General features: G+C 41.4%; 3 protein-coding genes across 6 annotated transcripts; 2 read left to right on the top strand and 1 right to left on the bottom strand.

The window, feature by feature from the left end:
* The first annotated feature begins 570 nt into the window (after positions 1-570).
* Positions 571-2,662, top strand: LOC148865035 (transcription factor ABORTED MICROSPORES-like). 4 transcript variants are annotated; one of them, XM_088979493.1, is made up of 4 exons: positions 571-1,466; positions 1,605-1,985; positions 2,056-2,232; positions 2,318-2,662. In XM_088979493.1, the coding sequence occupies exons 1-4, from the start codon at positions 693-695 to the stop codon at positions 2,486-2,488; spliced, it is 1,503 nt and encodes a 500-aa protein (XP_088835619.1). In that variant the 5' UTR covers positions 571-692; the 3' UTR covers positions 2,489-2,662. The 4 variants fall into 4 exon arrangements, with proteins under 4 accessions (XP_088835619.1, XP_088835621.1, XP_088835620.1 ...); XM_088979495.1 differs by having other exon boundaries at positions 580-1,466; positions 1,605-1,973; XM_088979494.1 differs by having other exon boundaries at positions 582-1,466; positions 2,321-2,662.
* Positions 2,663-16,562: 13,900 nt separating this feature from the next.
* On the top strand, positions 16,563-18,386 carry LOC148865034 (uncharacterized). The gene has a single exon (XM_088979491.1). The coding sequence runs from the start codon at positions 16,886-16,888 to the stop codon at positions 18,257-18,259; it is 1,374 nt and encodes a 457-aa protein (XP_088835617.1). The 5' UTR covers positions 16,563-16,885; the 3' UTR covers positions 18,260-18,386.
* Positions 18,356-20,565, bottom strand: LOC148865033 (uncharacterized). Its single transcript, XM_088979492.1, has 6 exons — positions 19,922-20,565; positions 19,695-19,829; positions 19,487-19,587; positions 19,262-19,355; positions 19,126-19,161; positions 18,356-19,015 (listed from the first exon to the last, which is right to left on the bottom strand). Exons 1-6 carry the CDS (start codon positions 20,031-20,033, stop codon positions 18,579-18,581), a joined length of 915 nt encoding a protein of 304 aa, XP_088835618.1. The 5' UTR covers positions 20,034-20,565; the 3' UTR covers positions 18,356-18,578.
* Between the last annotated feature and the right edge of the window lie 7,427 nt (positions 20,566-27,992).

The raw sequence follows: 27,992 nt of genomic DNA, 5'->3' as shown, positions 1-27,992 counted from the left end.
GCTGGTTAGGGACCCTATCTAGTGACCTGATACTGAAGGTGGTCTGATCCGACCCGACCTGATTCAGGTTGGGTCGAGTCACAGGTCACCACTGGATCACCTGTTTCCAGACCAACGCTTTCGAATTGGTGTTGGTCAAAGCAGTTGAACCATTCAAATCATTTGAACCAGAGAATTAAAACTTGTATTTTTAGTAAAAAATCGTTAACTTCATAAAAAACCATCTGACTCCGGCAGTTGAACCATTGACCCACCTGTCCCGTGGGCCAACTTTACCTGAGCCTACCCTTTGTCGGGTCAAAGACAAACCGACCCGACCAGATTGCCAGGTCTAAATATTCCTTTAAAAAAACATAAAAGAACCGAGAAAATGTCGATCGATTCAGTACTTGAGCACACAATATGAATGAGTCCAATGAGTTAGTTCAGTACTTTTATTTTTGTGGGTAGGTGACGCATGCATTTCGTGTTCGTCCCTAATTGGCCAGAAAAACTTGAAGAAACTTTGGTTAATGGCTGACGAATACAATAGGCCTCACTGCTCTCGCATGATCATTTCCCCAAGTGTTTTAAATTTCATCTGTCATGCACTGGAAATGATCTTTTCCTTCCCCACACTGGACTAAGATTTATAAGATTATTCAAAATACTTGATAATTTGGTTGTAGATCAACTTAGTCACATAGTTTGTTATGGCCCAGTACCGTAATGCCTCAATGGAGCAGCAGGAAGCCGTAGTTGTCAGTCATGAGGACACAGGCCTCCATCAGCAGCCTCCAATGCTTGGCCAAGAGCTCCACAGTTTGGTGATGGCCGACGGCTTCACGGCCGATGACAATATAGATACAGTCGTGGATCAACAAGTGAAGCCATTCTCGACCAATGGGTTTTCTCCCAAGGACTCGAATTATCACTACCAGCAACCATGGCTGCTGCCTCCGACGGCCGTGGGAGATAATTTGAACTTGCCGTGGGATCTGAGCGCCGAACAGGTTAGCCTCTGCAGCTCTACCAAGAACTTGTTTGGTGGGTCGGCGCGTCAACTTGCTTTGTCGTCGGAGAACAGACCCAGAAGCGATATCTTCTTCGAAGGTCCGACACCGACCCACCCAGTTGTGTCAGATAAACAAGAAGCAGTTGAACATGGGTTCCAAGAGATGGTTGCACTCCAGCAGTGTTTACTGGCTAATGGGGATAGCTTATTACATCCGTCAATGTTGCCGGAGTCTACCCCGAATAAGGAGGATCTCGGGCATGACAGAGATTCCGTCAAACTGGAGTCAGGTAAAGCAGATACTGTCTCAGATTGTAGTGATCAGATTGAAGATGAAGATGATCAGAAGGTCGTCGGAAGAACATCTGGGAGGAAGCACCAATCAAAGAATCTGGTCGCTGAGAGGAAGAGAAGGAAGAAGCTGAATGAAAGGCTCTATTCCCTAAGATCCCTGGTTCCCAAGATTAGTAAGGTAAATCCATTATCATAGTTAGTGTTAGAGAATAAAAACCCATTAAATAGTTATCCAACAATTGAATTTCTTTGTATATCGATTTTGCATTGATTTCTAATAACTCCTCTCTCTTGATGATCCTAATTAATAATTAAGATGGATAGAGCTTCGATTCTGGGAGACGCAATTGAATTTGTAAAGGAGTTGCAGAAGAAAGTGAAGGATCTCCAGGACGAGCTTGAGGAGCCATCAGATGATGAAAGAGCCAAGGGAGCTACTGGAATTGGATATCATGGTAACGACAACAGAAATAACAGCTCGAACACCGCAGCAACTGATCAAAATGGATCAGTTTACAACAACCTGGCTAACCCAGAGAACGACAAATTAGTAATGGGAATGTCGACGTTGGGAATGATCGATCATGGAACAGGCCGCTCATCATCAGTTAGCAAGACAACTGAAGCCTCCACACAGAATCCTGATTCAGTTATCACAGATGATAAGACGACCCAGCAAATGGAGGTAGTGAAAATGGTATATATGTATTCTGCTCAAACTTTGTTTTCTGTTGTTGTTATGAGATGACTGACACGCCCGTACGTAGGTTCAAGTGGAAGTGACCCAAGTAGATGGAAACGAGTTCTTCCTCAAAGTGTTCTGCGAGCACAGGACTGGTGGGTTTGCGAGGTTGATGGAGGCCATGAATTCTCTAGGACTTGAAGTAACAAACGCCAATGTAACCACTTTCAGAGGCCTGGTTTTAAATGTTTTCAAGGTTGAGGTGAGCTTATATATACTTCTCCTCAATCACCATAAATAAGACCAGAGAGAGAGAGAACTAATACATGGTCTGTGGGTTTGTGTAGCAGAAGAGGGACAATGAAGTGGTTCAAGCAGACCATGTGAAAGAGTCGTTGCTTGAGCTAACACGCAATTCAGAGCCGGTTGCATCATCGGAAAATGGGCTAATGGCGGATTATCACCACCACCACCACCGCCGCCATCTCCACCTCCATCATCTGCAAAATCAGGCATAACAGCTCTAAAGTTCAAGTAGACCGTTTCCTATTGAAATCTATGAATCGATCGATCTTTTATATCTTCACAAAACTAGGCTTATCTCTGGCATCAAAGCCATTTTAGCTACCTACCAGTAAACTTTTATTTGTTGAGTTTATAATTAATATATTCCATCTTTCTAGTTTTGTGCATGTATTAACACTTTTGGCCTAAAGCCTCAATAGAATTGCTCCTTTACTGAAGACATCGTAAGCCAATTTCTGAAAAACGGGGGAAGCTTCAAATCATTCTACAACGTATAGGGAAGATTAAGGCCAAGTTTGGAAGTGATTACAAAATAACTTCTTATTTAAATAAGCACTTATTTTGGGCTGGGACCACGGACCACACCAATAAGTAACACTTATTTGTGTTTGGGAAATAAGAATAAACACTTATTTGAGAACCCAAATTTTAGGCTTATTTGAGTGCTTATTCAATTAGCACTTTCAAACTTATCCTAAGTATTTTTTCCTAAAATTATTTACTATTTTATTTGTAAGTGTCAAGCTAACTAGATGTTTAAAGGAGAAGCTCTCTTGCTTGAGTTGAAGATTAAGAATTAACAAAATATAAATGCCTTGGATCTGCCACAAATCTTGTGATTGTTATTTATTTTCAGCCACTTTAGTGTTATTAGATGGCCCCTAAGCCTTCTAGCAACTATATGGGATCTACATAAATCCTGTTTTGCCATTTCATTAATTTAATACTTTTCAGTAAATTATGAATACTTAAATTATTATTATTATTATTATTATTATTATTATTATTATCAACTTGTAATCTTCAGATAGATATATAATGTTGTATTTGAAATTATAAGAATTAAGGCATCCTAGAAACCATTTGGACTGTTGGTTTTCAATTCTAGTAGAGGGAAATTTTTGGTCAAGGTTATCCGATCCAGCTCAAGACTGAATTAGTCATCCAAAAAGGGTAAAAGCCGATCAACTGGTCATCTATCTATTCCTCTATTGGAGATATTTGGGTTTTGGTATCATATATATAGTTAATACTTAATTGCATTCTATAAAGTATAAACGAAGGAGAAATGGACATTAGACATAAACGAAGAGCTCTTTATTGGCCTGATAGAGTCCTAGAAATTAAGACAATGAGAAATAGGCAAATTTATCTTGTAGAAATTCTAGATCAACAAGGATTATCTTGAGAGGTTCTATCTCGTGTAAATCTAGACTCTTCAAGAGTCATGCTTGAGCAGTGTGAGTCAGACTTAGAGTGATTTATCATATAACTTATCACACCCGCTCAAACATAATGTGCATGGACCTGCATTAATTTGTCCACGAAGCTGAGCAAGTGGACTGATGGATAACATCCCTTGGTAAATATATCCACCTGCTGGTCATCAGTATGAAGACAACGAACGACAAGTTGACCTGAAGTGACTAATGAAATGGAAATTAATTTCTACATGGTTAGTATGAGCATTAAGGACAGGATTCGCAGCAAGGTATGTAGCTCTCAGATTATCGCACCATAACGTTGGTGGTGGTAAGGATTGTAGCCACACTACGGCCCTGTTCGGTGTTTCTTGATTTCCTAACGCTGACGTGATTTACCACTTTCAGTGATACTGTACTAAAGAGGCGTTGGGTGCCTAAAGACCCATGATGTGTAAAATATAAGGGTAGGGGTGTCATGGTATTTGAAAATCTAATTTCGAATTCGATATCGATATTTGATATAATCAAATCGAATTTGGATAATTCGAATATCTAATCGTTCGAATTTAGATATATTATTCATACCAAATAGTTAATCAGATTCAAATTCAGATATGCCCTAATTTGATTCGATAAATATTCGAATTCAATCGATTATTTAATTCTTATATATAATATATAAAGTATTTTATATAATTTATATATAATAATTAAATTATATAAATATAAGGAATGCACCGCCATTATATATATATATATATATATATTTATATATATATAATTTATATATAAATATGAAGAAGAAGATGAACAGTGTTTGAGCGGATTATGGAGTTGCTGAGAGTAAAATAAGTATTTTGGAAAAAAATTGATCATCTCTTTAACATTTTCCATCTTGGTCATTGACAGAAAGGAGGCATTTGTTGAATTTTTCAAATATATATAAAAAAGAGTTTTTGCTAAAATAAAACTGTAGGGGAGGTTTTTATAATTATCAGAAACTTCAGGAAAAGTTTTGTATTTTACCCTCTTATTGAGAAGACAAAAAATATAATTAAAATAATACTATTAAGTACATTCAATTTGATTTTAATAATATGTAATTATTTTATATATTATTTATTAAGTTTACTTTTTTAGATATACAATATAATCAAAATTACATAATAAATAATTTTTGATGGAACCATGGCACTAGATCCAAGGGCATGATTTTCTGGTATTTGATTTGAGTATTCCTACGACATAGATAACACAGATAACACATAGATAACACAGCTTTAAGCTTGTTTTGCATTATTGGCTCAACATAGATAACACAGCTTTTTATGTTTTGATAATTAAAAACTCTTGTTTAAACTTTTCGATCCTCAGTAGTTTTAATCAATTACATTAGTGGCAACCAATTACGTTGGTCATATTTGATTTTTCTTTTCTGGTATTTGATTTGAGTATTCCTACGACAGCATATCTTTTACCCAAGCAACGATGCATTTGCAGCCAAGCCAACCCGTCCACAGCCCAACTTGTACCCACGGACAAATAATTTAGCCTGCCCTCTCCTACCATACTTGCGCACCTACTCCCTAGCCCTCGGTCCCCATCGTGGCCCCATCTACACTTCGACCTACTATTTAGCCCTTCTACGGATCCCCATCCCGGGCTCACAACCTAACTCACATTGGCCAGCTTAATCCTTCTATGGCTGCAGCCGAGGCTGTCCTACCAAGCCTATCATAAACACACACATACAACTGATCCTACCCTGACCATGCTCGAGGTCACCTAAGACCGTGCGACCCATAGTACCTTAGTTCACCACGATTGCGCTCCATCCTTGTTTGTTCGTAGCAATGTCGCCTAGCTTAGCCCATGGCCTAATCCTAGCCCCGACCACACTCCATTTTAGCCTGTTTGTAGCACTACCACCCAAGGTTCAAAATATTGATACGTCCAATATGTTGGTAGAGGCGTATCGAGCGAATCGATACATTTTTTTTTTTATTTTTCGAAACTGGTTTAGGGCTCCTCCACCCCTTGAACTGGTCAGACCCCCGATACACCCACTGTAGAGGTGTATTGGAGGGGTCCCGAAATGATATGTACTAACCGATATGGGTTGATACATGTTGATACTTTGAACCTTGCTACCACCTAACCCTGCCCACAACCTAGCCCTAGCCTCGACCACACTCCATCCTAACTTGCTTGCGGAACTACTATCCAGCCCGGCCCAGCTTGTAGCATAGCCCATGCCTTGACCGTGCCTTAGCCTATTCTACCCATGGAAATGTTAATCAGATTGTGCCCATGGCTAAAACCACTTCCCAACACCCTTAGCCCAAGACCATGCACCCGCCCTCAACCAATGCTCAATCAACTTGTCCCAGTCAGCTAGCCTGCAGCTTTGTCTGTCCACAGCAGCCCATGCCTACCTGTGTTTATAGGTGTCAATGGACCAAATTTGGGTTGAGACCAATCTAAATCAAAACAAATTTGAACAAATTGAGTGGTTCAGACATTGAATTGGACCGATCCAAAATGGTCTAAAACATTCATTAGATTGGATTGGACCTGATCCATTTATAATGGATTCACATTGGACTAGATCGGAATGGACCAAATCCAGTCCACCTGACATCCCTACTTTTTGCTAACAATCCTTCATCGTGCTCCCTACTTTGTCATGTCCAAAACCTTTATCCACAGCCTAAACCACACTCCACACCTAGTCCCACCTTAGCATGTCCTCGCTTCTACTAAGCCCCGACCTAGCCTTGGCCCTAGATCATCCTGTCCTGAGACCAACCCGACCTTGACCAGCTCAGCTCAACCCATGGCCTAAACCAGCCTTGGCCTCAGCCAGCCCAACTCAGTGCATGATCGCCTACGCTCTACTCAAACTGAGGCCTTTTCTCTTGTATAAACCTTTAACTTTACAAGGAACTCCATACCCACCTTAGGGGTCAACCACATTGGAACAAGGAACTCCAGAACAAGTGAAATGTTATAGTTAAAGTAACAATGTACAACGAAAAAACAAATTTTAAATGTACGTCGCTTTTTTCTTTTAAATGTAGTTTCTCATTTTATACAGATTGAGTAGATGCCTCGTAATGTGTAATAGATTTTTTTTTTTACAAAATTTAATTAAGAATCTTCCTTTGTTGTTTTGTGGTATTTCATTTCCTTGTCTTGAATTTCGTTACCATCTCACTCTTCTTCAAAGCATATAACTTTAGGTTGTGTTGGGTATCATTTCTACTTGCAGCATTTTGTATAATTCAATATAAATGTTTGAGACATTGTTTTGTTACATCATATCAAATACTATTGGATTAGATATTAGCATTTATAATATAAACGTCAAATTTGATCTTTTCAAGAAATAATAATGGTACCCAATGTTTATTGATAAGTCAAAGCATTTGTGGTAGAAAAAAATATATTGTAAGTAAAAGTGACAATAATACCAAAAACAACCTTAATCAATCAAAAATATTGTAAGTAAAATTTGTATTAATCAATCAAAAATATTGTAAGTAAAAGTGACAATAATACCAAAAACAACCTTAATCGATTGCATAAAGTATCAGTTAACTCTAACAATGCAATACATCTCTTTCAAACAAAATTTCTCCAAGTATACAGTTTCATCTCATTGCACCATTCTACCATTATCTCTATAACTCGTTGATGAATCAATTTTTGGTGAAGTACCAATTTTTTGTGCTAAGTACCTTGTCATTCGGTCTGCTTCCAAGTGGTCGATGGCTCAGTCGAAGTAGAGAATTTTGCTGGGTGAGTACCTGGAGGCCGAGCTGACCAGAGGGCCGAGTTGCCTATTAAGTGCCGAGCTGACCAGAGAGCCGAGCTACATATTAGGTGACGAGTTGACTAGAGGGCCGAGCTACCTATTAGGTGCCGAGTTGACCAAAGGGTCGAGCTGTATATTAGGTGATGAGCTAACCAGAGGGCCGAGTTGCATATTAGGTGACAAGTTGACTAGAGGGCTGAGCTGCCTATTAGGTGCCGAGCTTACCAGAGTGTCGAGCTGCATATTAGGTGTCGAGCTGACTGGTGGCGAGTTGGATTGATTGTTGAGCTTCGTAGTTCTTTAGAGACATATAAGGAATCAATGTCTGAGGACCCGGGGTGGCTAACCCAACGAGATCGCTCTGATGCTTAAGTCAGTACTCTCATAGTAGACTATGAGCTAAAGATCATAAAGTATGAGAGCTAGAATATGCTTACTTGCCCCCTATGTCATTGGGGTTGGTGCCTTTATATAGGCATTGTTTGAAGTGGGCTTCACACACCACATCCAAGATTTCCGAGAGGTCACCTAAGTGGTTTGAGATTCCCGGAGGCAACCGCCATGCACATTGACCACCCTCCGGAACATTTGGTACATGGGCCAACTTCCAAGGATCGTGGGAGTGTTGGGATAGGCATGTCGATTTTGTCGACGAGCACGTCTCGCAGGTCACCATCTATACCTCAATCAGGCTGGCATGTCCTTGAGGGAGGTCGCTCCTTGCGTCGAGGTCACTTCGGCTAGTGATGAGGTGTTGCAGGTCGGCCCTGGACAAAGTGCTTCTTGCCTACCCGAATTGTGGTCGAGGTCGCCAGTTCGGTGCCTGTACCAGGCTGCCAAGTCGCTAGGTTGGCGCTTGTGCTAGGTCACTAGGTCGATGCCTATGCCAGGCCGCTAGTTCGCCGCATGTGCCAGGTTGCCAGTTCGGTGCCTATGCCAGGTCGCCATCATCTTGACTAAGGCAAGTTGTTGCTTAAGTGGTTCCGGGTGTCACCCAGTTGTTCCGAGAAGCCATGTGTCACAATGTCATTGGAGGGCCAAATCTGCCCTCATCAATTGCTCCCCACTCCCGAGCTGAAAGTAACTCGGCAAAGGGAGTAGATTGCTCCTTTTGGTTTGGAATCTAATTCGATGAGCTCGTAAGCGTCGATCCAATTTGCTTCTCAGGTCGGAAGAGTCCACGCATTTGCAACCTTGTGTAGGACCTCACCATCTTTATTTTCGGGGCCCAAGAGTGAATTCATCTGCTCGAGGAGAGGTAGAGCAAGTACCCCGAGGACATCTACCTTATTAGGGATGTGACCATCAAGAGGTTCTACGATCTCACTAAGTACCTCAAGAGTGAAGCTCATCATGCCATCCTTAAGAGGGGGTTCTATGTGATTGCTTTATCAGGTCGCTCCACCTAGGTAGACTTTGACGCAGCGTTCTTCGAGCTAGCCCTAACCAGTGAGTTTGATGCGAAGCCTGCAACCAATGTGGAGTTCGACTATGAAGAAATCAAGTTTGCATCCATCGTGGTGCTGAGTGCGAACTAGTCTTTCTTTTGTTTTCTTGTGTTGAATACGAACTACTTTAGCCCTTAGGCTCTAGGAGCAACTCGCAGTCCACTCTTCTTACCCTTGGTTTTGCCCATGCCGAAGAGGCGACTGGGTCTTATGTGGTGCCGAGGTCTTTTATCAGTTCGACACTTTAGCCCTTAGGCTTTGGGAGCGACTCATAGTCCACTATCCTTGATTATGCCCATGCCGAAGAGACGACATGGTCTTATGTGGTGCCGAGGTCTTTTATCAGTTTGGCACTTTTAGAGCTACGACTGCGTTGCATCAACCTCATTAGTGACGCCTGCCACTTACTCCTACAAGAAGCTACTGGGAGCTCGACCTAAGGGGGCAGCACTACTAACTTTAGGTCACCAACTCGCACGGGAGCCTTGGAAGGCTCGACGGACAAGGGGCGACCGTGCAGTCCGTTGGCCGCCAATTCCCATGGAAGCCACGAAGATCTCATCTTGTAGAGGGTACCTCGCGAAGAAGACTGATGAGGCTTTATCTGAGTTGAAATATAAAGTCGGCAGAGCGCTTAGTCTGTTGGCCGTCAACTTCCTACATAGTCTTTGAGTTCATAAAAAATGGAAACTAGAAAGTGAGAGCTTTAGTTTCTAAACGGTGAGAACTTAGCTTTTTGGCAGAAGAGGACTTTGCCGTTTAGAAGATGAGAACTTAGCTTTTTGTAGTGTTTCCCACAGATGGCGCCAATTGATGAATCAATTTTTGGCGAGGTACCAACTTTTTGTGCTAAGCACCTCATCATTCGATCTATTTCCAAGTGGCTGATGACTCAACCGAAGTAGAGTATTTTGCTGGGTGAGGACCTGGAGGCCGAGCTGACTATTAAGTGCCAAGTTGACCGGAGGGCCGAGCTGCCTATTAAGTGCCAAGTTGACCGGAGGGCCGAGCTGCATATTAGGTGATGAGTTGACCAGAGTATCGAACTACCTATTAGGTGACGAGCTGACCAGAGTGTCAAGCTGCCTTTTAGGTGACGAGCTGACCAGAGGGCCAAGCTGACCAGAGTGTCGAGCTGCCTATTAGGTGTCAAGCTGACCAGAAGGCCGAGCTGGCTTGAGGGCCGAGCTGCATATTAGGTGATGAACTAACTAGAGTGTCGAGCTGCATATTAGGTGCCGAGTTGACTAGTGGCGAGTTGGATTGATTGTTGAACTTTGTAGTTCTTTAGAGAAGGAATCAATGTCAAAGGACCCAGGGTGGCTAACTCGGCAAGGTCGCTCCAATGCTTAAGTCAGTACTCTCATAGTAGACTGCGAGCTAAAGATCATAAGGTATGAGAGCTAGAATATGCTTACTTGCCCCCTATGTCATTGGGGTTGGTGCCTTTATATAGGCATTGTTTGGCATGGGCTTCACGCACCGCATCTGAGATTTCTAAGAGGTCACCTAAGTGGTCCGAGATTCCCGGAGGCAACCGCCATGCACGTTGAGCACCCTCCGTAACGGTTGGTATGTGGGCCAACTTCCAAGGATCGTGGGATTGTTGGGATAGGCATGCTGAATTTGTCAGTGAGCATGTCTCGTAGGTCACCACCTAGACCTCAATCAGGCCGACATGCTCTCATGGGAGGTCTCTCCTTGCGTCGAGGTCACTTCGGCTAGTGATGAGGTGCTGCAGGTCGGCCCTAGATGAGGTGCTTCTTGCCGACCCGAATTGTGGTCGAGGTCTCCAGGTCGGCACCTGTGCCAGGTCGCCAGGTCGGCGCCTATGCCAGGCTACCAGGTCAGTGCCTATGCCAGGTCGCCAGGTCACCAGCTCAGCGCCTGTGCCAGGTTGCCAGTTTGGAACTTGTGCTTGGTTGCCAAGTCGACGCATGTGCCAGGTTGCCAATTCGGCGCCTGTGCCAGGTCGCCAGGTCGGTGCCTGTGCCAGGCCGCCAGTTCGGCGCCTGTGCCAGGTCGCCAGTTCGGTACCTATGTCAGGTTGCCAATTTGGTGCCTGTGCCAAGTCACCAGGTCGCCATCATCTTGGCTAAGGCAAATTTTTGCCTAAGTGATTCCGGATGTCACCCAATTGTTCTAAGATGCCACGTGCCACAATGTCATTGGAGAGCCAAATCCACCCTCATCACTCGTTTTTTTTTTTTTTTAACATTAGAAAACAGAGAAAGTATGCAATTTGAGTTCAGATCTAATAGAAACACAACCTTCTTTTCTAATTAGGATTTCAATATTCCATTAAATACGTATTTCAATATTCCAATTCCAAACACCTTGTATTTCACTAAACAGCGCCACTCTACAGCATAACCTACAAAGACATCTTTTCAAGTATAAACATTCTTTTATGAAAAAAAAATATATGTGATCCAAAACATATAACAACTTTCTCATGAAATAATTCTTGCATACTTGTGATTTAAAAAGTGATTTCCGTATTATTTCCAAACACTTTCATTATCATATTCACCGCAATTTGCAAACAAATACATCATATACTTTTGAAAAATGTGATTACCTTCTCATGAAATTCATAAGGCTCAGTTTGAAGGAGTACAAATACAAATGCATACAAAACAATACAAATTAGAAAATTTTGCACTCTACATATTTCTATTTATATTCGTTCCAAACTGAGCCTAAACATTACTACCATTTTTAGAGACTTCCAACAACTAAATGACTCTCTTGCACAACTTCATTTGCAAAATATTGTATATGTTTGGCATTGATGTTGTAGTATTTTTGTTTGAAATTATGCTGCCAAGTAGGACGTTTCCTGGAGCAACAACTTTTTCTGTTTGGTACCATTGCTCCAGAAAACATTTTCAACACTGGTACCCATTATCCGGTGCCACATCAGTGCCATATCACTGCTCTGTTGGCAGCAATGAATTGTAGCTCCAGGAAATGCCAAATTTAGCATTGCTCCAAGCCATGGTTTCCCGATTTTTGAAATGTGACTTAGAGCACCGTTTTTTTTTTATGAAAAAATGATTTCAAACAAATGTCCGTTTCTTGGAGCACCGTTTTTTCTGATGTGGTGCCGTTGCTCCAGCAATGGTGCCAAACAGCCCCATCATTTCTGAAATTTTACATACACGTGCTACTAATATTGCAACTTATCATGTTAGGCTTTTCAACATCCTGTATGAGGGCATCACCCCTCAGCGGCATTCATTCATAACGCCTCAATGGTTCCGGCCTCTTACGACCTAAATCTTAGTAACTCTAGGGGTTTCGACTCAATGGTAATCCTTTAAGCACTCATATTGTAGGGCCTTGATGACTCAGGCATCCTATGACTCAAGTCCTAGTAACTTTAGGGGGTTCTGACTCGATAATAATCCTTTGGGCATTGCTCATATTTGGCATCCCATGGCCCATTTGTAGAGGTGTAAATGAATTGAAGTCAAATCAAATTAGACAATATCCAAAATTGAGTCTGATTAGAAAATTCGATATCCAAATCGAATACTCAATCCTATCACTCAGCTAGCATTGGGATTGATTTACTTAATTTTTTTCGAAAAACATTGGGAGTCGATTTGCTTAAAAATTTCAAAAATTTTGATGACCGGTTTGCTCAAATTTTCTGAAAAGGCTGATTTCAATTTCCCTTAAATTCAGACACTAATCACTTGTAAAATTCCTTATATTTTTGGGGTTTAATAATTACCAAAGTAGTAAAAATGTCAGGCGCAAAGTAAACAACAAGCAATCTGTGAACATCATTCTACCAAAGTAGTAAAAATGTCAGACCCAAAGTAAACAACAAGCAATCTGTAAATACCGTTACAAGGTAATATGAATCCATAATTAGGCCTGAAAATGCGATATTATATCTGATATCCGATCCGATTATCTCAGATTTAAATGATCTATTTGCGTAATTGGATTGGATTTAGATGTTATGATCTATATTCGATTAATAATTGGATAGATTTAGATTTGACCTTATCCGATCTGATTAAAATCTGAATCTGATTATATTATAATATTTATTAATTTTAATATATAAATTTTATATAATTATATTTAAAATTATAAAAATATATTTTATATATTATATTATATATGAATATATATAATAAATTTAATATGTTATATTTATATTACTTTAATATATATAAAAATTAAAAAATAAGTAAATTTTTAATTTTTCTAATATTTTAGAAAATTTAAAGCGGAATTAAATTAAATCTAAATATAATCCGAATCTGTTAAGATTCGAATTCGAATCTGAATCTTGAAATCCAATTAAATTTTAGATTGAATTCGGATGTAAGTTCTTAGTAATCGGATCGAATGAGATTTTGCTATATCCGATCTGAATCCGATCCATTGTAACCCTATCCATAATTCACAAATTCGTTTTATTGCACGCAATTCATAAGCCCATAAAAAACAAACTCGTGGCATTCTCATATAAAAAATGTAGACTGTGGATAGCAAAGTTTTGCTCAACTTCGCTTACAAGCAACTAAAGTTAAGTGGGGGACTAATGTAAGAGGATGACATTGCATAAATACGTATACCCGACTGACATGGGTTGAACTCAAGTCAAATCAGGCTACTTTTTAGACCGATTAAAGTGTTATATGTTCTAGAATATTAATTAATAAACATATTTTAATTAAATGCCAAAATATTGTAGAATTTGAGTATTCTAGAATGTTTGTTGATTAAACATGTGCAGTGAATAAGGGTAAGACTGAACAGGAAAAGAATGAATTATAGTCCAATAAATTTCTGGAATGCAAGTCACCCAAACCCTATAAATAGGGGTTTCATACCCATTTCAAGAACTCACCCATTACTCACATTGAGACCCACTTTCCTTTATTCCATCCTCCATTTCTCTCTCTCCCTATTTGTGCTAGTTCAATTGAATAACTCCCAAGGTTCAAAGTACTAACACTATAACCCCTCCGATATACCCCTACAATATCAGGAGTCTGATCGGTTTAAGAGGTAGAGGAGCTTTAAACCGGCCCCAATAAATTGGTTGTAAAAAATTAAGAAAAAACAATAAAAATAAGTATCAATTCACTTGATACACCCCTACTGACATATTGGACATATCGATATTTTGAACCTTGCTAATTCTTCAAATCTTCGGGACATAGACCATTATCTCCATAGCCTTATATAAATGCTATCATTGAGTATTTTTTTTTTCAAGTTCAACATTGTTTAGGGAATGAGAATAAAAGTCTTACTTATGAAGACAATTTTCATACTTGATTTGGCTTAAGTATTAATATATGTTAATATTTATTTATATTAAAACTTAAAACTTAAAACTTTTATATTTTATATTATATAACGGACTTGACTACAATGGTAGAAATATATGATACTAAGAAAACATACAACCGATCAACCAACATCATAAGACTAACCAATCAAACTAGTTTTCATCAAAATTTACGAAGGGTTGTGGTAGGTTAAAATCTTTCTAGTACCGTGGGCCAGAATAATCACCTATACGCTAAGACAATTCCCATCCCTACCTTCTAGTGGGCTGGGCCGGGCCGGGTAAAGAATAATGATCACCCTTACGCTAAAGGCTAGGCAATTGCAATCCCTACCAGGCTACCACATTGCTATTGGTATTTTGGTAATTGGCTGGTTTTAATGAACCCATACTGATGCCATGAACTGTCCAAATAAAAACATGACAACTCGGTTGACATTTGTTCACATGCCCACCGACTGATTCGAATTCAAATCAGCCCCACCAGATTGCCCCTCACAACATCCCACAGCATATCTTTGTCCTGTATTATGAATATCTCTTAATGATGATATAATAATGATATTATTATTTTTTGATATTATTATCGGAAGATATTTTGAATACACCGCGGAATGTATTGTAAGACGTTGTAATGGGAGGCTGATTTACTCTCGATTGATATTTTTATCCGAATAAATAATACCGAGTAAAATAATTTTTCCCTATTCTTCATATAAATTTAAAAATAAACGAGATTTTTTATTAAAAACCAAAGTTCTATTAACTAATTTTTCCGCTTTCAAAATCTAAAAAAAGATTTCTTAGGATTTTGGCCGAGAACCAAAAACCCTAAGATTTTTAGAGCTGGACTGAACAGTTAAAATCCCTTAAAAAAACGCCCCCAGATGTTTGCTGCGATAGCCCTGGCCCACTAACACGTCCATTTCGATAACCCAACGTACTGTTTGAATCTCCATTACTCCTTTTCGTCCTCCACCAGACCAGACCAGACTGACCCTGAAGCTAAACTACGCCGGCTGCTCAGGTGGGCTTGTCCTCCTTTTCGTGGGCCGGGCGGCTGGGCTGGCATCAAATGTCGTATGATGGGATGAAATGATTACCCTCTCATTTCCATTGCGGGTGGGGGTGACCCCGCCACCTGCGTACTCGCACTATGCATCCAATCTAACCATTAGATCAGCATCACACGACAATGCATTTCTAATGGGAAGCCTGCAGGGATAACTATGGTGTTTTAACTTTTCAGTCGTATCAAGCAAAAGTGATCGTCGTCAACCATCTAATCACAGCAGCCCTAACGGTTATAAAGCTGGATTTGATCTTACCACTATTATATTATAGTTATATACCCCTCACCAATCCCCACTCCATTTCAAAATCCAAGGGCTATGTGGGACTATGTTTATCATCACTTCTGTACAATTATCAACAGCTTGCCAATTTCTCACGACAGTGATTCTCGGAGTATTATTGGAAGCTGTCCTAAGCACCATGAAATGGGCCCCACTAAAGGTTGATATTTGAATCAGAACGGCAGTGGCTTACAACGGAGACGTGGTCTGCTGCCACGTAGGCCCAATGCATTTGTACCGCCCTGGTGGCGGGCTGCATGCAGGACGTGGTCGGCTACGCCTTCTCCCTTCTCCCTCTGCCACACTGCCACCGCAGCATCACGTTTTCCGACACCAGTTCTCCCATCTCGGCATCTCCCTTAACGACCCCCAACCTTATCAACGCATCCCTCGATCGTAGTCGTTCATTTCATTGAAACATGCTCGACGTTTAAGCCAACCTGTTTCTCCAGTAATCCTGTCTCTTCTGAACTGAATCATTAGCCCAGGTCCCAACAACAACCCAACTCCACTGTCGCTTCATGCGAAGTGCGAGAAAACTAACTACTCCCAAAAGACCAAAACACTCTTTTCCCTTCGGAGACAAAAGGGGGAATTACGCTTATATTGACGGATGTAGCCATGTTTACAAGGGTAAATTCCAATTTGTGCGAGGTTAAATTGGTCATTACATAGTACTAGAGAGAAGAATTTTCTGGCTGAGCGCTAATTGGCGAGCGAGTGAATGACGAGTGTACCTTCCAATTTAGGAAATCCAGCTGTCTAACCCCCATTTCGAGGAGATCAGCTTGTCCAGGAGGTGGGTCCCTCTATTTGGGAAGGCTAAATCAACGGCTGAGATGGTAAAGGACTTTGATTGAGACCATTTTCGGTATTTCAGACAAAGAGAATTTCTGTTCGGTAGACGATTAATAAAAGAACAATCTGACGGGGAATGTACACTCATTAAAATTTTGACAGCGTCCAGTTCTTGGTCACCAAATGACACTATTACCCCCTATCTGAGTTGACCCGACAACGAAGCGAGAAGGCGTTTTTCGTCATTTAACAACGACAGTGGCAACCATGTAAATAACTCGAGAAGGATTGCAATTTTCAAAAAGCCTTACAATAATTCGTCGTCTCCTCGTCTCCTTCCATTCATGTCTTGATAGTTGTTTCATTTCTTTCTCTGGTCAGAAACCTTCGTAGGGTCATTTTTTGCCATTTACTAAAAAGCTCCTTACTGCGTCTGTGTCTCCCATGGCTATTTCTTCTTCGTTGTTTTTTCGTTTTCCGGTCGTCTTTCTCGTCGTCTTCTCTCACGCTGTTGTATCTCAGCAAATTTTGACTCTAAGCTCCGACGAGCAGGAATCGGTTTACCAGGTGCTCGAGGCGATTAACTCGGATATTCAGTGGCGCTATCTCTTCCCTGATGACCTCTGCAGCTCGGCTCCGCACGGCGTTGTCTGCGATTATTTCACGGATGAAAGCGGTAATGGAACTGTCCACATTACAGAGCTAAGCTTCGGCTACATCTCGGACTACTCTCCTAACCCTCCCTGTGATTCTAATTCCACCTTTAGCCCCCGCCTCACCTCCTTCGCTCACCTTCGTAAGCTGTTCTTCTATAAATGCTTTAATGAAACAGAGGTTTTGCTTCCTGGGTTTCTCGCGAACTTGAGTTCTAGCTTGGAAGAACTCGTGTTCATTGAAAACCCATCTCTGGCCGGGACTCTCAACGGCAAACTCGGCAACTTCACCCGTCTAAAGAAGTTAGTTCTCACTGGAAGCAACGTTTCTGGGGAAATCCCAGATAGTATTGGTGATATGCTCGAGCTCGAACAGATTACGGTCACGAGAAGCAACTTAAGTGGAGGAGTTCCGCTCGACATAGGGAAGCTGAAGAAACTGAAAATTCTCGACCTCAGCTACAGTAGGTTTCAAGGACAACTCCCGGACTCAATCGGGAACTTGACAGAGCTTTTGAAGCTCGATTTGGGTTCTAATTACATCGACGGGCGAATCCCTGAAACTCTTCTTGGGTTGCAGAAACTGGAGTTTCTGGACTTGAGCTATAACCTTTTCGGTAACTTCGGGATTCCGCTATCTTTAGCGGAGATGCCCAGCTTGAGAGAGTTGTACTTGAGCGGTAACTCCGTGGGAGGACAAATTCCGGAAATCTGGGAGAAGCTCGGGGGCATTTTGCGACTAGGATTCTCTGGTCTGGGACTGGTCGGTAAAATTCCTGCGTCAATGGGGGTGTTCTTGACAAACATTTCTTACCTAGGGCTTGATAATAACAAGCTTGAAGGTACGGTGCCTATGGAGTTTGGATTGTTGGAGTCTGTGAACGAGATTAATTTGGAGAACAATCGGTTGAGTGGTAGACTTCCATTCTCTGCAAAGTTTTCCGCTCAACTTGAAGGAAAACTCAAATTGGGTGGGAACCCTAATCTCTGTGTTGATGCGAGCTTCAGTTCTGCTATGAGTAACAGTGGTTTGGAGCATTTGAAGTTATGCAACAAAACCGCCATTTCCCATCATGTTCTCTTCTCAGGGTGCTCTTCACTTCGGTCATCTTATCTTCTTAGCTTCCTGGGGTTACTGTTTTGTTTTTGTGTTTTGAAGGTGTGATACAGATTACAGCATACATAGAAACAAAGAAAGAGAGAAACAGAAAAAAAAGAAAAAGAAAAAATTTCAGAGCTTGAGTTTCATACATCGAAGAAATTTCAAAACCAAACTTTCTTTTTGGAGCCAAGTATATATAGTGCATATAAGAGAACGAATGTCTTGATTTCAGGTTTCAACTAAGCAAGGCTAACAGTTAAAATTGTTAGAACAAGAAGATTCAAGAAAACACGGGTGAAAAAAAAGGAATTTGCCGGTGGAAAAATCCGAATGAGTCTTTCTTTCTTTCTTTCTTTACAAATTTTGAAGAAACCCCGTCACGTCACGTCCTTTCGTCTTCATCTTCTTCATCTTCTCCATGTGGATTTGAAGCTGAGGTTGGATATGGGTCAGTGCTCTGCAATTCAGACCCAATCCCATCGCCATTTGCTGGAGCTTTTGATCTAGATGGTTTTATAGATGCGCCTCCGCCACCACCCTTGGACTTCTTACGATGAGCCTTCTTTGGGAGACCAGGCGGGTCCGACGCTGATGGATCCCCAATAGAGCCTGTCCTTTGGTGCCTCCTTGATTGTTTGGTCCCATCGGTTAAATCCGGGGCGGAGTCCATCGAGCCACCCATGGACGGACGACGCCTTGAACGCCGTGATCCCTCGCCACCCTGCTCCTGGCTGGAGGAATTGAATGAGGATATTCCGGTTGAGTTGTGACGCCTCGATGGCTTTGGCAATTCCAGCGGCACGTCTTTGACCTTTGAATCTGTCAAGAAGCCCAAACACCGTATGCATAATTACTGTATGAGCCGATCATCACAGGCTTGAGAAATAATTCAGAAAGGGAATGGAAGTGCAAAGGACTGAATACAAAACCTTGAGAGGTTAATTTCGGTGCATTGGCCTTTGATTCTGTCAAACAAAATAAAACACCATATGCAGAATTACAGTATGAGCTGATTATCACAGGCTTGAGAAATAATACAGAAAGGGAATGGGAGTTAATGCAAACCTTGAGGAGTTAATTTTGCCGCATTGGTCTCCCTGTCTTCTCCGGCAATACTTGCAGGTGCCGAAGACTCAGGCGATTGCTTAAACTCGTTCATCTGTAGAATTTGGCATCACAAATTTTCACACTCAAAGCACTAGTATGAAACCCAACGTAACCCAACTGTTTAAATTCAAGCCAAGAGTAGAGTCCCATTGAATCTTCAATTATCAATGGAGATCAGCTTACCCAGCTAGGAGAAGCTACGGATGGACCATCCCATCCTATGTGGGCGACATGCTTTACGTCCGTCGGATAGCCAATCTGCATTTCTGGCTCCTTATTATTTTCTGCATTAATGAATGCCTGAAACATTAGTTTTGTTCTAGTTTGACCCCATAATGGGAAATCAGCAATTCTGAAACTGAAAAACTCTTAACCAGAACAGCTTTAATACCAAAAATTTGTGAGAAGTATCTCAACCCTTTCATAAGGCCCTTCATCTTTGCTGTAATGCACGCCGGAGAAGATGACTCTGTGAACCGGAAAGCATCCAACGGAGTAGCCTTGTTGTCTGGACGGAGATTCTCAACTTCATATTCACAAAACAGAGCAGACAATAGGGAATTAGATAGAAAACTGCATTCCATATCAAAATCCTTAGTCTAAACTCTAAAATCACACCTTCTGAAGTATAATTGCTGCACCTACAACGCCACCAAATTCCTGAATGGAGCAAAGCCGGATCTACGCTATATGTTCTGAGCGTCCACACATGGTTCGACTCAACAAACATAGTTTCATTTCTTACAGAGAAAGGAGTGAAGGAAGCATCAAGAATGGAGAAGTTTTGGAAAGAAAAGACCCAAAGAAAACCTAATTATTTCATGTATTCTATCAATGAGAAGATGAAGAGAAAGAGGATGAAGGAAATTCATAGGTGAAGTTTAAAGCAGAAAGCTTTGGAGGGATGCTCCGATGGCGACGCATTGTTTGTTAGAATCGCCTGTGTTTGAAAACCAGTACCTGGCCGAATTCTCAGGTGAGGACCCAAATGGGGTGGACCGAATAAGCCGGTCGTAGTTCGGAGTTTTCCAGTCGATGACTATTTTAGGAAGTTCCAATTTCTAACGGGTTTCGGGAAGACGCGAGAAGGTAAGCGGTTGGGGAATTCATAGGTGGATGGTCAGTTATCACCCTGTTATCTCGGGCTCGGGGGGCAGGAAGTGGGGTTAACTTTGGCTGTTGGGGTCGAATAGCATAGGCTGTTGAGAAGTTTCTGGCTGCGCACATTCTGCGCAGTTCACCTATTCACGCTCCCAACGACTAAAGTTTTTCCCAGGAGTCAGCCTCATACAAGTATCCCTCCCATGAATGATTAGTAGTTGATTACCATCTCAAAAGTGGGGTGTCAATGGGACGGGTTTGGGTCGGACCCCATCGCATCAAAATCAATTTGAATGGTTTGGACGACCAGACATATTGAATTCCCCGTCCACTTAATGGTCCAATATATTTATTAGATTGGATTGATCCCGGTCCATAGATTGGACCACAAAAGAGTATGGGTGTCAATAGACCAAGTTTGGGTTGGACTTAATCTAAATTAAAATCAATGTGAACAGATTGGATGGTCCAAATAATGAATTGGACCAATCTAGAATGGTCCAAAGTATTCATAAGATTGGATTTCATTTGTAATGGATTCATATTGGACTGAATTGGGTTGGGCTAATATCTGCTCCATTGACAGCCATCCAATCAATGAGTACGAAACATGTTTGAATCATGTTGGAAGTTGTGTTGTTATTTGGTAGGACTTGTTAGTAGTATATCTAGACTCGCCAGAAAATCAGGAATCCCATGTCCCAGCTTCCTGTGTCCACCAATAGCAGAGTTTGGATCTGCTACTCACAAGAGTCAAAATATTACCCACACCTCACCTACAAGACATTACAACCATACATTGAGAATATATCTTATATGCTATCATTTATGGGGGGATATGTTTGTCATGTGCATAGGGTGCGACTTGGGTGGACCTAATCCAAGCCCGAATGAACCCGGCGTAAGGAGTTATAATTTCATGCATACATGCGTATATGTTAATACGGCCAAATATTCATTCCCAATCAGAGTTTGACATATGGTAACCTCGGAGGGTAACATTATCATTTCATAGGCCTCGACGGGCGTTGTACCTCATTTAATGCTCCCATAACACCTGGCTACGTGGTACTAGTCCTTAATGTGGCATGCACTCCGTGTCAGCCGATGTGAGGAAAACATAGCGACGAGACCAGATCTGCTCCTCACACCTTATGCCCCATTGGCGCCTCATTGGCACATCCTATCATGCATCGAAAACATTTCCCATACTTATTAGTGAATATTCATAGGAGATGTTCCTAATGTACATGAAGGGTATTTGTTGTTGGATTATGAAGGGTAGATGTCTCATTTAGGTGAATTCAGATTTTTTACCCACAAGAATCCTACTCACATGGAGATTGGATTTGCTCCTCACATCTCACGCCTCACACACACATCCGATCATGCAAAAGGAACATCTCTCGTATTTATTAATTATTATTCACAGAAGATGTTTCCAATGCACGGTAGATGTACCTGTGAGGCGCCCATTTGTGAGGAGCGGATCCTGTCACACTCACATGACATTATAGTTTTACATTGGTAACATTTTCTATGAATGATAACATATAAATAGGAAATATGTTCTCAATATACGTAGTGAGGCGTGGATAGGTCTGGGCAGGAGATCCGGATTCCGCTTAGTGTTGTATTAATAGTCTCTTTTAACAAAACCACGTAATTCTTTTCTCTCTCTCTCTCTTTGAATAATGGTGTTACATCATATTCTTCCTCGAAGTCTCCAATAGTCCACTCCATATATGATCAGATTCAATTGAATATAATTCACATATTTCGAGTGGATTTTAAAGCTGTATTTGGAAGTGATGTAAATCAAGAATGGATGTAAAATTTACATTGGTTTGGCTTTGTAAGCCTATGAAAGGAGCATGTAATTATGATCAACGTAAAACTCTACTCTGGTTCACTTTTGCATGTGTTTGGATGGAGTGGAGTTTTACATTGTAAGCCAATGTAAAACCTCATCAAGCATAAAGTTTTACATCAATAATTGATGTAAAAACTACATCGATTTTATCGATGTAAATACTATATTGATTTCATTGATATAAAACTTTATACTTTTTATCACAGTTTTCATAATGTAACGGTTACTTATTATACGGTTTAGTGTAAAATGTCATCAATGTGTTTTCACACTAATGATGTTTTACACTGGAACCAAACGAAGCCTAAAAGTTATCTTTCACTATCACAATTGAGCGAGTGGACTTTTAAAAGTTAAATCTTTCACTATCACTAGTGTGAGGGCAGGTGCTATGCAAGTGTGCAAATATTCACATATTCGCTGCTAATCGTCTTGTAAATACACATATTCATTGCAGATTGTATAAAAAAAAGTTTAGGTTATAGTTATAGAATCAAGTTTAATTTTTATGACGTGAACGATGCACCAAAAGGAAAATATCGGCTTTATAACAATAGTATTGGAACCCATTCTTACTTTTGAGAATATTGATAATGTGCGATTTGGCAGCTCTTTGCTGGTAGGTGATTTGGATGTTGAGCTAGACAATTCCTTGTTAGATGGTGATTCAGATGTCGAGCTGAATAATGATGACCTGGATAGTTTACTGGGGTGACCTGTAGGTTGGCAGTATTAGAGTGTCCGGGTTATTATACTCGGGATGGGCACTCCAATGTCTAAGTTAGTGAATTGGAGATTTTTGAGAGAGCTAGAGAGCTAAATTGTACGTACCTTTTGAGGTTGGAAATGATACTTTTATATAAGCATAGAAAACTAGGAGCTTCCTGTAACGTATCCAAAATTCCTGGGAAACCGCATCCACCATGTTCGGAGGAGAGGGATAGAGTCTGTTCAATCAACTCCGATGCGGACAATATGGAAAAACTGGTGTAACAGATGAGTGTCATGGTCCCAAAGAAGTCAGAAAATAGTAACTTGCTTAAGGAAGAGGTTGACGAGCATGTTTCGCAAGTCACCACGTGGACCTCAGTCAGGTCAGCAAGTCCTCGAGGAGGTTGCTCCTCACACCAAGGTCCCTTGGACTGGTAACGATGAGGTATTACAGGCCGTCCCTGGAGGAGGTGCTGCTAGCCGCTCTACCGAGTTGCCTGAGTTGCGTATGAGAACGCTAGATGAGTCTTGATCAAGTCGTTAGCTAGGTCTCTAGTAGGTCACTGGAGGTAGGTTGCTAGGTTGGTGGAGGTAGGTTGCCAAGTTGGCGGAGGTAGGTTGCTAGGTCGGCAGAGGTAGGTCACTAGTTGGGTCTCCATTAGGTTGTTAGAGGTAGGTCTTTAGGTCGATGGAGTAGGTCGGTGGAGGTAGGTCGCCAGGTTGGTGGAGGTAGGTCACTAGTTGGGTCTTCATTAGGTTGCTAGAGGTAGGTCGCTAGGTCGGCGGAGGTAGGTCGCCAGGTTGGTAGAGGTAGGTTGTCAGCTGTTCTGAGATGCCACATGTCATGATGTCAATGGAGGGCCAAATTTTCCCTCATAAACTGCCCCCAACTCCCGAGTTGAGGTTAACTCGGCGAAGGGAGTAGCTTACTGCATGTCCTTTGGCCTAGAATGACTAGTTTGATCAGCTCATAAGTGTTAGTCCAGTTTGCTCTCCAAGTCAAAGGAATCTAGGGGTTGAGTGCAATATTACGCAAGAATTTGCCATCTTGACTATCGGGGCACAAGAGCGAACTCGTTTGCTCGAGGAGAGGCAGAGCAGGCACTCCGAGCACATCTACTGTACTAGGGATGCAACCACCAAGGAATTTTGCAATTTAGCCGAACACCTCAAGAGTGAAGTTTGTCATGTCATTCTCAAGAAGGGATTTAAACTGCGTGGTTGCCTCCTCAGGTCACTCCACTTATGTAGACTTCAATATAATGTCCTTCAAGTTGATCCTCGAAAGAGTAGTTAACAAGGTCGATGCGGAGCCTAAAACCGAGGTGGAGGACAACTATAAAAAAGTTTACCAAGTTTACATGTCTGCCAATGTCGGCTTAGGGGCCTTGATGTTGAAAGCGGTTTATTTTCCCCTTAGAGTTTGGTTTGACAAAGTTGCCAAAGCGGTTACTCATAATTTCAGCCGTCAAAATGATGTCGAGCTGTCGAACTACCGATGTATCCCAAGGTTGGCATAGAGGGCCTTAGCTAAAACCAGTTTGGCTTCCCCTTAGTAGATTTTCACTAACGTGCGTGTATTGTGAGTTAGCTTGTCCAAGTCGCCAAAGCGGGTCTCAATCAGGTTGTCAAAATTTTAATAGGCCAATTTGCTCTTAGCACCTTGGCCTATAGACGCCTCATCACCTCGACAGGGTTGACCTACAAGGGTGGCTCCATAGTCTGTTGGCCATCAACTCCCATTGGAACCGTGGAGGGATCAACCTGCAAGGCGGCCTCACAATCAGGGATGAAAGATTCTGTGCAGGTAAGAATGTTGGAACTTGTCAGGGCTAATCATTCTAATTTTGTTGGCGTTAAATGGTGGGTCGGTGCCATGGCTACACTGTGTTAGTCCTCGGAGACATTGGCCGTCTACTCCTACCATAAGCCACAAGGAGCTCAACTTGTGGCGGTGGCTCGACTAATTGTACGTTGCCAACTCGCATGGGATCCTTGGAAGGCTCAACCCACAAGGGCAATTGCACAGTCCGTTGGCCGCTAACTCCCACAGGAGCTGTGAAGGACTCGACCTGTAGAGGTGACCTCGTGAACAGAGCTGAAGGCTCGTTCGGGCTGATTACCATTGAGTGAGGATTTAAAATGAGTTGAAAACCTGGCTTTTAAGTAGTGATTCCCACAAATAGTGCCAATTGATGATGCATAATCTGGTAGCTCCCTACTGGTAGGTGACTTGGATGCCGAGTTGAACAATTCCTTGCTGGAAGGTGACTCTGATGCCGAGTTGAACAATTCCTTGCTGGAAGGTGACTCTGATGCCGAGCTGTGTAATTTACTAGGGCAACCTGAAGGGAGACTATTAGAGTGCCCGGGTTGCTTTACTCGGTGTGGGCACTCTGATGCTTAAGTCAACAAACTAGAAATTTTTGAGAGAGCTAGAAAACTATGAGAGCTAATTTGTGCATACCTTCCAAGATTGGAAATGAGGCCTTTATATAGGCATAGGAAACCGGGAGCTTCTTGTAATGCATTCAAGATTTTTGAGAAATCGTGTCCACCATGTTCGGAGGAGAGGGATAGAGTCAGTTCAATCAACTCCGATGTGGACAATATGGAAAAATGGGTGTAACGGATGAGTGTTGTGGTCTCGAAGAAGTTGGAAATAGTAACTTGCTTAAGGAAGGGGTTGGCGAGCATGTCTCGTAGGTCACCACTTGGACCTTAGTCTGATTGGAAAGTCCTTTAGGAGGTCGTTCCTCACGCCAAGGTCCCTTGGACTGATAACACGAGGTATTATAGGCCATCCTTGGATGAGGTGCTGGTAGCCGCTCTGTCGAGTTGCCCGAGTTGTGTATGAGGTTGCCAACTAAGTCTCCATCAGGTCAGTGGAGGTAGGTCGCTAGCTGGGTCTCTGGTAGGTCTCTAGAGGTAGATTGCCAGGTTGGCGGAGGTAGGTCGCCGAGTCGGTGGAGGTAGGTCGCCGAGTCGGTGGAGGTAGGTTGCTAGCCGGGTCTCTATTAGGTCACTCACGGTTTGAGTGAAACCCTTTTCTCTAATCAGTCAGAATTTTCTACCCATTGGACTCTCCCCATAATATACTGCAGCCATACAACTCACCTACGACCACATCAATAACAACATACCAGTACCACGCTATTGGTAGTTGTAGGCTGTAGTGTCTGATTGGTAGTCTTGTGGATGAATTCACATTTGTGCCCCACAACATATCCCAACTATGTATTGGGAACATCTCCCACTGACAATTTTGGGAGGTGCTTCCAATGCACGCTGAGATGTGCATGTTGGGCATTTGTGGGGCATCCTCTGTGGGGTGCAATGTAATTTCCTTGTGGATAGGATATTTGGTGCCCTATCTTATTTGCACTGGTGTAAAAGTATGGAAATGCAAATGATTGAGTGTAAATTCTGGTTTCAGATTTTACCCTATTTTGTTTGTTGATAGTGCAGATGAGGTAAAGTGAAACATGAAGCAAAGTAAAACAAAACTCATAGCAAAAGACAAAAGTAAGCCCAAATTTGCATTGTTCTCATATGCACTTTCATGCATTTGCACTGATTCAAATAAAATTGTAGAAAGTCTCAAACAGAACAAACAATTAATAACCGTTCTTTTAGGAGGGAAAATACTTGACTTGTACCACATTCGAGCACATGCATCCTACCATAGTCATTTTATACACTAATTTGAAGGTTTAGAGGTTTAGAGTTTAGATTTTAAGATTTAGGGTTAGGATTTAAGATATAAACTTAGAGTTAATGATGCGTTTGAAAATGATGCAAATGGAGTGTAAATCCCGCTTCAGGGTAAACTTGCACTCTAATTCACTTTTGCTTGTGTTTGACAATATTACATTGGAATATTGCATTTAAGTGGGGTTTTGGTAAAAAAAATAATCATATGCTATATGGAATTCGTGTTTGCATCTATCATAATTAAAAGTCTGTTTGGTAAGAAGATAAATTTATCAATGCAAAACTAACCAAACTTTGTGATACCGTTTTACACTACATATTTACATTCACACATATTTGCGTGTTTCCAAATGCAACCTAAGCATTTAAGAGTTCAAGCTTAGATCTAGAAATCAAGAGGTGATAGGACAGGAGCCAAGTATTGCACTGACTAGACAGTTTTGCCCTTTACACATGCAATCTGCCACAAGCCAACCATGAACCATATCATCTTAGAGATTAAGACAAGTAAGCACACCGTTAATCTGATTATTTTCATCAAATGAAAGTAGATTTTGTTGGAGATACAATTGTGGGTTGTAATTTAACTTACTAGAGTTTCGATTTTTGTTTACTTATATTGATTGCAAGAATCCATGGGCAACGTGACCCACCTCTTTGAGCCTCCAAATCCGCATCAATTTGACAAAGTTTGCTTAACAGTTAACACAATCACAATACATTGTTCTAGTAGGTGCTTGGCATCAATGTCTTTCTTCAAAAAATTGTGCCACATCAGTGCCATGTCTAAAATCCGTTTTTTTCCCCAAAAATGCATGATGTTTGGTTAGTCCGGAAAATGTTTTCTTATACCACACATTGGAAATCAAGGAAAGGTGTAGGTTAAGAAAACACCCTTTTTATCAATATCTCATTTTTTCTACTGTTGCTAGCAATAGTATGCTAACATGACATTGAAAATGCTTATGCTTCAGCAAGGGTAATGGTATGAAATAAAAGGCCCCGAAAAATGTTTTCTGAGAAAACAACATGCCCATGCAACACCATTTTCTAAAAAAAAGCCTCTCAGGAAGCCACATTTATTCCAAACACCACCCTAATTGAAGATGGAGTTTCAGACCACCTCTCCAATTCTGATCAACTCTATATAAAACATATCAGATCACTCAATAATTAATCAACCATTTTGGGAGCCCTCTTACAAACTTCTTTTCATCGTTCAGAAGACTTGAAAGATCCAGTTAATAGATCTTGACATCTTAAGTTAATGCGCAACTTCAGAACGAATAT

Source organism: Nelumbo lutea, chromosome 3 (assembly GCF_056320005.1).
Source record: "Nelumbo lutea isolate HS-2025 chromosome 3, American lotus-T2T, whole genome shotgun sequence".
NCBI classification, from domain to species: domain Eukaryota; kingdom Viridiplantae; phylum Streptophyta; class Magnoliopsida; order Proteales; family Nelumbonaceae; genus Nelumbo; species Nelumbo lutea.
The sequence above is the reverse complement of the archived record's forward strand: the minus strand, read 5'-3'. Positions and strand labels throughout refer to the sequence as shown.

Coding starts and splice junctions, on each gene's coding strand:
- LOC148865033 (XM_088979492.1), bottom strand. CDS start 20,033: ATGTTTGTTGAGTCGAACCATGTGTGGACGCTCAGAACATATAGCGTA. Junction 19,588..19,694: donor ATACTTCTCACAAATTTTTG/GTATTAAAGCTG, acceptor TCATTAATGCAG/AAAATAATAAGGAGCCAGAA. Junction 19,162..19,261: donor GGCAAAATTAACTCCTCAAG/GTTTGCATTAAC, acceptor TTTGTTTGACAG/AATCAAAGGCCAATGCACCG.
- LOC148865034 (XM_088979491.1), top strand. CDS start 16,886: ATGGCTATTTCTTCTTCGTTGTTTTTTCGTTTTCCGGTCGTCTTTCTC.
- LOC148865035 (XM_088979493.1), top strand. CDS start 693: ATGGCCCAGTACCGTAATGCCTCAATGGAGCAGCAGGAAGCCGTAGTT. Junction 1,986..2,055: donor AAATGGAGGTAGTGAAAATG/GTATATATGTAT, acceptor GCCCGTACGTAG/GTTCAAGTGGAAGTGACCCA. Junction 2,233..2,317: donor TAAATGTTTTCAAGGTTGAG/GTGAGCTTATAT, acceptor GGGTTTGTGTAG/CAGAAGAGGGACAATGAAGT.